This window comes from Prunus avium, chromosome 2 (genome assembly GCF_965620075.1).
Source record: "Prunus avium chromosome 2, drPruAviu1.hap1.1, whole genome shotgun sequence".
Lineage (NCBI taxonomy): Eukaryota > Viridiplantae > Streptophyta > Magnoliopsida > Rosales > Rosaceae > Prunus > Prunus avium.
The window spans coordinates 40414912-40425862 of record NC_142285.1 but is presented as its reverse complement, the minus strand read 5'-3'; the positions used below and the strand labels follow the sequence as shown (position 1 = coordinate 40425862).

The window sequence follows — 10951 nt, the reverse complement described above, 5'->3', positions numbered from 1 at the left end:
GAGCATGTTATACTTATAGGTGAGGTTGGATAGTAAGAATAATATAAAACAAGTATAAGTTTAAATAAATAAAAAGAAAGCAGAAAATTTGACAACATTAGCTATAGCGTGGTGATGAGGTCCGTGTCCATCTTAGTGAAGTGCATGGGTTCGATTCCGGTTGTGCCCAAATATTAATTTGTTTTACCGCGTCTTTCTTTTTCAGACAGGCTCAAACTACGCAACTTTTTACATCACATTTAAAGGAAAACACTAAGGAAGCTTTCCGGCACTTGTAGCATCATGTTTACTTTTTCCCAATGTCCCTTAAAACCAGACAGTAAGTTGATGGAACATAATTAGGTTTGCACTAATACTCAATCATTAGATCATTCTGCAAACACAAGTAAACTCATTTTCACACGGACACATAGGAATTGGCAGTTCAGTTCTGTTGCTGACATGCGAGCCCTATTCACATACCTTTGTTAAGCTTCCTTACATCATTCATAAACCTAGGTTTCACCCACTGACAAATCTTACCTAAAAAGTCAACCACCTAGCCAGCTAGCTATATGGTTACCTGCTTTGTCAATTTGTCCATGGTAAAGTGTATATCAAGCACTTCCGTCCAAACCTTTTGTCAAAGCAAACTGAGCCAATTTCTGGTCAAACAGTATATTGTTCTCCACCATGAAAATCTCAGTCTCTATGAATAAAATATAAAAATACTGACTGAAATAAAATATATAAACTTTTCAAAGAGAAGTTGGGGTGAGGTGGTCAGGAACATGTAAAAATGGTTGTGCACTCTAAATTCTGAAGTTGTTTTTTATATGCATAGTAGCCATAAAGGAACTTCAGAGCATCCATAAACAACGATGCATGACTTTAAATGAAGAGTTGCTGTTCTGCTTTTATGGAAAAAAAATATAATGCCTTTATAATGATTGTCTTTGATTATGCAGAGGAAAATGACCAATTAACCAGCCACATTGATGTGTTTGCAAATGCTATCAGGAATATTTGATTAAAATGGAATCATGTAAATCAACATGTGATTAACATTTAATCATCCAATCACTTTGGTATATTTGGCATCCAAGTAAAGTGTCTTAAAGAGTATCAAATGGAATGACTTAGACAAGAGAGAAAGGAGAAAGATTATATTTTGAAATCCAATCAATTAACCTCGAGCCCTCAAAAGATAAATTATAAAGGCTCCCACTATCTATTCTTGTCTCCATGAAGAGATATATAATTTTAATCAATCTTCTGTTTGGTTATTTGTGTTCAACTTCATTTTGACTCTGCTAAATCCCACAAGATGTTTCATGTGCTAGAAGACCCAGTTGGCCCCCCAAAGTTCTATTCTTCTTGCTGAAACTTGTGTGCAACTTGTTTGACAAATTATATACAAGCAACATCTAGGAACTACTACATCATGCAAGAACATGTGAACAACTTGCGCCCTCTTCTTGCATTTGATTGTGTTTCATGTAAAACTTAACTGATGTGACAGTTATGTCAATAAGGAAGATTAAAAACTTGCAAGATGTATAAATTAGATAATCATGATTGTCCATATATATCATCACTTTCTAATGATACATGCATTCGAAACTACTGTCATTAGGTGCACGCAGGCTGATTAAAATAATCTAATTATTCTTAGCACTTTTGGTTTTATGTTGATCTACTTGGGTTAAATTAATATGTTGTTACAGAACAGAAACAACTAATCTACCACTATTTGTCTTGTTGTGTGTCCATCTTGAAGAGGAAAACCAATCAATTTATTAACAACCAGTAAAAGATTAATCCCTTGAATCAACAAGAACAAAAGGCCAACACTAAGAATCAGACACCTTCCATCATATCAGAAAAGATATACAGCACAGGCAATTAAATATACAAAAATTAACCATTGTAAAAGCATGGAAATGGCCACTTAACCCACATTCTGAGCAACCAATTAATACCTAAAATTATCCACAAATATTTATTATATATACCCATAATTAAGTTTCTAGTAGCAGTTAATCTACGGTGGTGCTGGTAGGAACCATTGGACATAAGTATACAAGCAAGAAAGAGCTGCAGAAAAAGGAGGATTTGATGGGGATAGAAGAAAAGAAAGAAAGAAAAAGCTCTTTCGTTTGACTTGGGGAAATTAATGCTTCCACATTAAACAAAGCTAAGGAGGAATCTTCAGTTGTTGCCTTTTGTTTTTTCCTTTACCCTTTTGAATTATTTCTTTGATTCGACATATAATGTATCGAGAGATGGATTTGGAAAAACATATATTATATTGAAAGTATTGATTTCTGCTTCTGCATACTTCCCATGGACTGACTGACCACTTCCTTGCACCACAACCCACGTGAACAAGCTAGGAGAACAAGTTGTTATCTGCAACAGGTGGCGGCAAGCCAAGTTTTTGCCATTTTTCTAATTTTGAAGATTAGACTTGAGATTAATAGTTTAATTAGCAGCTAAGTCAGAATTGGAAGCACAGTAGCAGGAGGTGCAGGCCTAATGTAAGACACTGATGAAAATTTTGGAAGTTTAGTGGCAGTTTCTCACTTCCAAAAGAACTTATCTGAAGTGATGCTATGCCTATGCCTTAGAAAACTTAATGGCATCTTTGGCCATGTGAAAAAACATGGGACTCAAAGTATGAATTAAATAGTAGAAATTCCTTATATTCTGTGTCTTATATGTAGAAGAAATAAACTTTTTGAATTGGTGGGTTTCGAAAACAAGAGCAGTATATGTTGGATTTGTCTTTCCTGCAACAGGATCGAGGTCCATGAAATTCTCAACTTTGGCTTATTAGGTAACTCAAAGACCTTCACATATGGTAATAGGTCGAATCGGAAGTGGGTAGACGATCACATAATTATTTAAGTGTGACGAAAAAAAAAAAGTCTGATAAAAAATCAAATGTGTTAATTTCAGCTGCAATGACAGAGTGTGAAAGCTTGTAGATTAATGTGATTTTAATCCAAGTCACAAGAATTTATGTCCCGGATTGGTTAAAATGGGCACCGACCCTTTTGCATCTATGTGTTAATAATGTATCCATGGAAGCATATTTGTTTGTTTATTAAGTTACTGATCAGAATTTCTCACTTCATCACATGCCAGAGTTGACCCCAACATCTTACCCTTGTTTTTTAAGACACCCCTCTGAGTCTCGTTAACAAAAACATGATCAAAATGAGAAAACAACTGGGCTATGATTAATTAGTTAATTAAAAGTCTAATACATGAGAGAAATTTCATTAAGAAACCATGTCATGTCCAAAAATGCTCTCCCTCTTGAGAGAGTCATGGATTACATTGCTGGAAGAGGAGGGAAAATTTAGGTACTGAGGGAAATTGTTGGGGAGAAAATATGATTTCTCATCTGTGTCTAATATCTGCTGTTGGGTAGGAACCATAGGCTCATGCTGCATCTGAATGCAGAGAATCTCTGCTTGAGCCACAGCAAGTTGCATTTGTAGCTCAGAGACCTGGTTTTGCAGGTAAGATATGGCCCCAACACACCCATAAACTGGGTCTCTCATTCTTGCGTTGGCTTCATACACTAAGCTGCTCACTGCATCTGCTCTCTGATGAACCGGAAGCTCCTGCATACATATATACCATGAAAACATCAGACCCAAAAAAACAATTAAAGGACACTTAATGATGAGTTCACTATACGACACCAACTAGCTCTTAGTATAGTAGTATGTTGAAAGCGGTTTTAAGTTCGAATCTCTCCTCCCTCGTTCATCTAAAGAAAAAAAAGGAACATAGAAGAGAATTGGAGAGTTTAGAAATAAGGACCTGCAACATTTTGCTAACATTGCTAGCACCAAAGACCTTGTGAACAATGGCAAACTTGTGGGGGTCATCAGATGGAAAGTAAGGAGCAAAAATGCAATCCTTGGCGCATCTGCGTCTCAGCAACTTGCAGGAAGCACAGGGTGAAGTTCCAACCATGTTGATTTTCAAAAGCTTAATTTGGAGAAGAAGAAGAAGAAGAAGGACTTTGTGACTGACTGAAAACAACAACTTGGAGAAAAATGAAAAGGAGGTACATGTACTTATAATAGAAGAGAACGTGTGGGCCTTTAAGTGTGCGAAGAGATCAAACAACACTGTCCTAGAAGAAAAATAAAAATTAATTAAGCAATTAATTGATATTAAAATAAGTGACTTAATATAAATAGTTAATATCTCAGATGAGAGAGTACGTGGGTATCATTGAGTTCTGGTGTTTGATTGTTTAGTCCTAACCGTGCCACAACGTTATCCCTAGCCAGTATATATTTTTTTGGTTAATTTCCAATATATTCGAGTTTACAATTCGTTTAATGCTTTTTAATAAGTACCTTAGTTCGAAAAAATGATAATAAAATAAATAATGAAATATTGGAAAATGAATGAGTTAATTTCTTCATGTATATTTGCGGCCCCATCTAAATTTTGGCTTAGTGACTCTGGAAAACCGGTTATAGTTAGTGGCCGCCTAATTTTGTAGGTTCGCCATCTCAAATAGTTGTATGGCTTCCACGTTCTTCTTTGACTCTGTTTTCCTCATTTGTTTTCTTCTGCAGAGGATCTGTTTGCATTGTTTGCTTGTATTTGAACATCTCTCTTTGAGCTTATTAGGAGATTAGGTTTTGAAGATTAATAATTCTTACCCTTTCTTAATAACTTGTATAAAAATATATATTTTGTTATGAAAATGGTCTTTTTTTTTTCTTAAGCTAGAAAAGAGGCTAATTGTGAATGTTTGTTACAACTTAGACCCACAAACATTCACGTGAATGCACACAACAAATATTAATGCTATCTCTCTCTCTCTCTCTGAATATATTTTATGACCCAAATCATTGGTTAGATCAACAAACGGTCCAGAAAATGTATATCATATCATAAGTTCACCAATATTAATATTCTATATGACTACAACTCTGTTTTTTTAAAGTACCTAGAGCTACTGCTATATATACCCTGAAGACGGGGTCTCTCGCTAGTGCATCATGGGGCCTACCCTACCCTTACTGTGTGTTTGTTGTTTTTATTTTTGATCAAGTTGCATATATGTGATATATTTTATTATTTTCATTTTCATTTTTTGGCCGACTTGCACCTTGCAGAAGGATTCAGAATGATCGTTAAAGCTGCAGAGGACCTACCTTTAAGACCCAGAGAGAGAGAGAGAGAGAGAGAGAGAGAGAGAGAATTTGAGTCTGAGAAGTGTGCTTGTATAGTATGCATGCTTCATTTGAGCACCATAAGCAAAGCAGACAGACTGATCAGGTTGTGATACTTTTCAGCACTTGGAAGGAGACTGATCTCGTGAGCTTTCCATCACAGAGTGCATGTATATACAAATAATAATTTGTGAAAATTAAGCAATGTTGAATAAACCCGTGATTAGTCATCACGATCGGAAATATTATAACTGCTGATTGATATTAGACATGATCTAACAATATCAAGCACAAATTTCAATCACCTAATTTCTTTTCTTTCTGCTAAAGAAAACCATAGGTTTACTGTAATGGATGGAAATTATATAATAAAACCAAGCCTTATCAAGAAATTAATGAGGCCCTGACATAAGTTATAACTTGCATAGATTATTTAAATGAAACCCAATTCGAGGGAGATTAGTACTGAAATTAATTAATTTATTATAGGATTTGAAGAACCCCAAAGTCTCTTGCATTAATAACCCATCACACAATTCCATGCTTCTTTTCACGTTTCCAAAATAAAACACCCCGTCCTTCTCCTTGTCCTTCCTTTAGTTGCATATATGTTGGTTTGGTGGTGTATAATATTTACTTTGAGATTAATTTCATCATTATCACTGTACATGTAGAAGGTTCTATTAGGTTATTTTCCGTAGTAAATCAATATGATTATTAAATTACAAAAGAAAAATAATTTACAAGTAGAGTGGTACATGTACTACTACTAATTACATTTTAACCTTTAATAAAGCAGGGTTTAAGATACCTAAGCTGCTCTATCACTCTATCTATCTAGTAATTAAAGGGGTAATTAAGAAAGAAAAGCTTGGTGCTTGGTTGGTTTGTGTGAGAATCTCTAAAAACTAATGCAAATAAATTATAAGGAAGAAACAGACATCTTCACCACCATACAAGGAAAAACATGAGACCTCCAACGCCAGCATTAAATGAGCATCGTGGTCATGCATGGTTTTTCTATCAATTCATGATACTGGTGCTGCAAATTTGATTCTCATTTCTGCAAACCAGCAAATGGATGGGGGTTTTCTTTTTTCTTCCCAACGTTGGTAATCTCACAATATCATAAGGTAATAAGCTCATCTCTTGGTCTCTGCTGGTTGTTGGCCTTTCCATTCCATTTATTTTTTTACGTACTTTGATGGCAGCACTCAACATCCATTATTAACGAAATGGATTGGTTTGGTTTGGTTTTGGTCTCAACCAGCATGCCGGATTCAATGTAAAATCATCAGTTGAATTGGTTCGGTTATTTCCCTTTATAAGTAATTAGGCAAATATTATATATTTTCTTACATTCGTTATGGTGCTGATTTTCTCACTCCCTTTTTATTCACATATACTCCATTTTGTTTTTGGAAATTGGGCCGTACATAACATCTAAGCTAACAGTCTCAACATCAATTATTTAAGGTCGCATCGCATATAAGCTAACTGTCCTAACATCCATTATTTAAGTTTTCTGTAACCAACACAAAAAGTTCCAAGATTTTCAAACAAGCCCAAGTTCTTATGTTGTGTTGAGATTGAGATTGATGCGGCCCTTGGATATAAGGGTGTTTTGGGCCCTAAGATTAGCTGTCTTCAACTAAAAACAGTGGGGCAGCCTAGTAAATTAAAGGATAAAATCATAGGTGGCCTTCGCGGTTAAACGAATCATATGCCTGCATTCCAGTATTCTAATCTATGATTTAACTCAAGAAAGGAAAAAAAAAAGTTACCACTCAGCCTCTTGAAAGCTATTGAAGAGACGGGTGTCGTAATTATACAGTCTATTTAACTTTAGTTTAATAGCCGTTTCATATTGACGAAGACAGCCCAACTTGCTCTAAAGGATATTATATACAAAGAGAGTGCGACACAACATGCTTTGTCATGAGTCATGTCCAAATGAGGTGGTCGAAATGGAGAAATGTAGATCATATTTCTCCATTTCGACGACCTCATTTGGTAGATGAATTTTAATGTTGGGGTGAACGTTTGTTGTTCGTAAAAAATGAAAGATTTGACTCCATGTGTAAATTGAACACCAAACGTTAGAGACAACAAATTCTTTCCCCAATATGAGACTAACGAGACAAAATTAGACCAACAAGAGGACCATGTGTCATTGTCAATAAGAGGACCAGGTGTGTCATTGTCCTTTGTTATATAGTTTTACATTCGTAGCAGAATAATGTACAGTTGTACACATATGGCACTGCCAGCTAAATCTGCATGCAAAATAGGGGATTTTTAACTTCCATGGCTCTACCTGCCTTCATAATTGAGAGAGTCCTATTCAGAATTTTATGCCCAAATTTAATGAAAGGGAAATAACAAGATTCTCTCACTTTCTTTCTCCTATTGGCCACAAAAAAGCAAACCCAAAAGATAAAAACTTTCCAAGAGAATTCAACGCACCCCCTAACGTTCCAGATATTTCCTTCCGATGGCACGAGCCTGCCACGCGCCCATTCCAATAACTCAATCCAAGCCGTCCACGTTTTTCTAATCCAATGGTCCAAACAGCCCTTAGCCACCGATATATTGACTCCATTCTCTCCACTTCTCAATCCTCACCTCCACACCACACACTCCTCTCTCAAACCCTCATTTTCCTCTGCTTTCAGCTCTTCTTCAACCTCCGATTCTCTCTCACACACACACTAATTTCCTCTCTCTTTCACACAATCCGTGTGTTTTACTTTCTGCAACCATGCTTCTCAAAGGTTCTCCTGCCTCCTCTCACTTGATCACTCGCGGGGAGAACTTGGGTCCTCTGTTTTCCTCTGCTCCATCTTCCTCTTCGTCCAAGCTTTCGTATTCGTTCTCTCCTCTGAACTCGTTCACATCTCTGAATTCGATTCTTCTGTTCCCTCCGACGAGAAATGAAGGTGGGGTTGTGGTCTGTGCGTCCAAGAATGCGAATAATCGGCCACTTACCGGTGTGGTTTTCGAGCCATTTGAAGAGGTGAAGAAGGAGCTAGAACTCGTACCTACTCTCCCTCAAGTCTCTATTGCTCGCCAGAAGTTTACCGACGAAAGTGAGGCAGCCATTAACGAACAGATCAAGTGGGTTTTGTCTCTTTTTCCTTCAAATATTGTATATTCACGAAAGAAATGTTTTTTTAATAGTTCTTTAAGACTATGATTGATTTTAAGTCTTAAAAGTTCAATCTTGAAGCATTATCCGATTGTGTGTGTCAAAGCACTTTCATCTTTCATGTGAAAATTGTGCCTTTAATTGTTTAATGTGGATTTTTCTCTCTGAGTGTGTGGATTCGTGTAACGATGTGGTTGCAAATCTTTGCGTTTTGAGTAGTAGTTTGGATTTCAATGTCTCATTTAAAAGTAATGTAATTGCGCCTCTTTTCTAATTTCTGATTGAAATTTGGTTATATTTGTTTATGCTCTGTTTTCTAACGATTTATTTGTTTCTTTGATGGAATATCAGTGTGGAATACAACGTCTCCTACGTTTACCATGCCATGTTTGCCTATTTCGACAGGGACAATGTCGCGCTCAAGGGTCTTGCCAAGTACTTTCTTGGACATCCTCAATACTATTTTGACAAATCTTATACATAAATTTCGTTGTTCATGGTTGTGTTCTATACAGGTTTTTCAAGGAATCGAGTGAGGAAGAGAGGGAACATGCTGAGAAGTTTATGGAATACCAGGTGTTTGGTTTATTCCTTGCCTAATATATAATCTTCCATGTATTGCTTACTGTAATAGGCTTTAAATTCAGTTTCTCATTTGTCAAATTGAATTGCTCATCTCTTTTTTTCTTTGTGGTGATTCTTAGAATAAACGCGGTGGAAGAGTGAAATTGCAGTCTATTTTGATGCCTGTTTCTGAGTTTGATCATGCAGAGAAAGGAGATGCTTTATATGGTTAGTTTTATTGGCCCTCGTGTATTTGTGATGAAAACTATACCCTTATAATGAAATTTTGGCCCCCCAGACACCATTCTTTTTTATTCTATGCTCAAGGTGTTCCTTTTCCAAATTATCATTGCTCAATTGGGATTTGCATGAATTTTTTTCTCAGTGATGCGCTCGCATCAAATAGTGTTTAGTTGTGTCATAGCACGGTATACTAGAGTTTTGAAGACATTGGTTGCCTGCTTAACAATAAAATTGGATGTGAGTATTTCATTAAGTGTGTGCTGGATGATAGTAAAGGGAATAAAAAAATAGAATGGCATGGCCCTAAGACTTGGTTTATGCAGATGCTTTCAGCCATTGGATTATTTGAAAGGATTGTAATATACTGCGTTAACTGTTTATTATTGAGCTCTAACTCTGTCCTGTTCTTTTGATTTAGCAATGGAGCTTGCATTGTCTCTGGAGAAACTGACAAATGAAAAGCTGTTCAACTTGCACCATGTAAGGCGTTTATTCTTATTTGACGCCATCTTCTTAACTTTATGATGATGTTCTTTACCTGATTATATTTGGTAAATTTGATGTCATTTCAGTAGTAACATCGTTTGCTTTGTCGTATCAATTGACACGTGTCACTATGTTTGAAGATTCAAATGTTTTTATGCTATGTTCTAGCTTCTAACACATGCTTTTATGTTTGACTATGCGACTAACAGGTTGCTGAGAAGAACAAAGATGTGCAGTTAACAGATTTCGTTGAAAGCGAGTTTTTGACTGAGCAGGTGATTCTTGATGTCCTTCTTTGTTTATCCTGAGTTGGAAAGGTTTCTATTTCGCATGGTTTTGATGTTCTACTTTTACCTTTCCAGGTGGAAGCCATCAAGAAAATATCTGAATATGTTGCCCAACTAAGGAGAGTTGGCAAGGGACATGGTAGGAACCAATGATCCAATATCATTGTCATCTTTACTTTATCCTATATTGTTATCTTTGTATATTTTAATATGACCTTACTTTATCTGCTCTGATTTTTCTGTTTCTTAACGTCCATTCCAGGGGTTTGGCACTTCGATCAGGCACTGCTTCATGGGGACGGAGCCGTTGATGCAATTGCTGCGTGATGATGAATCTGTTGCCTTTCTTTCTTGGTTACCAGTTTGAAGGTGCTTGCACGGTCTGTTGTGCAGATGGTTCTTGTTTAGAGATTTTTGATTGTGTGGTTAGAACCTGCTGTAGTTTTCTAGACGAGGAAAATACATGGGACTGATTTTAGTCGAGCTAGTTAAAAATGCAGCATATGAACTTTGTCCTTCTATTAATGCAAACCTTAGCGAAATATATGAGCCTCTTTGTTTCTGCTTACTTTCTAATGACCATAGTCTTTGTGACCATATTGAACTGGTGCCAGACAAAAATAAGGAGGGCCTCCATAGTCTTTGTGACCATATTGAACTGGTGCCAGCACTTGCAGTCCCAAGTACTCATGGTGGCGCTTCTAGTTATTTTCTGTGGCTTTAAGGACTTGAAAAGGGCAAGGATTCTCCTACTCCTTATATGCCGTTCAAAATCATATAAAAAGGATGGGCATCTCACACATAGCCTCAAAAGCTCTTTACCTTTATCTTGAGTACATGCAGCCAAACGACGTTTCTCAAATCACCAGCTGCAAGGCCAAAAAGGAGCACCAAATAACTAAAGATTATAACTATAAAAAATCGAGATCCACAATCTATCTAAGAGTAGGGTGGTCCAGAGTTACCTATATCTAGAGAAACGGCAAGCAGAACCCTAGAAAAATCTTCCGAGTTAAAAAGAGGTAACAAAA

General features: G+C 36.4%; 2 protein-coding genes across 2 annotated transcripts; one reads left to right on the top strand and one right to left on the bottom strand.

Annotated features, from left to right (window-relative positions):
• Positions 1 to 3227: 3227 nt before the first annotated feature.
• Positions 3228 to 4045, bottom strand: LOC110761863 (LOB domain-containing protein 12-like). Its single transcript, XM_021964455.2, has 2 exons — positions 3817 to 4045; positions 3228 to 3614 (listed from the first exon to the last, which is right to left on the bottom strand). The coding sequence occupies exons 1-2, from the start codon at positions 3970 to 3972 to the stop codon at positions 3267 to 3269; spliced, it is 504 nt and encodes a 167-aa protein (XP_021820147.1). The 5' UTR covers positions 3973 to 4045; the 3' UTR covers positions 3228 to 3266.
• Positions 4046 to 7799: 3754 nt separating this feature from the next.
• LOC110761845 (ferritin-3, chloroplastic) lies at positions 7800 to 10488 on the top strand. The gene is made up of 8 exons (XM_021964430.2): positions 7800 to 8309; positions 8692 to 8775; positions 8856 to 8916; positions 9045 to 9132; positions 9566 to 9627; positions 9843 to 9908; positions 9996 to 10059; positions 10183 to 10488. Exons 1-8 carry the CDS (start codon positions 7954 to 7956, stop codon positions 10245 to 10247), a joined length of 846 nt encoding a protein of 281 aa, XP_021820122.1. The 5' UTR covers positions 7800 to 7953; the 3' UTR covers positions 10248 to 10488.
• The last annotated feature ends 463 nt before the right edge of the window (positions 10489 to 10951 follow it).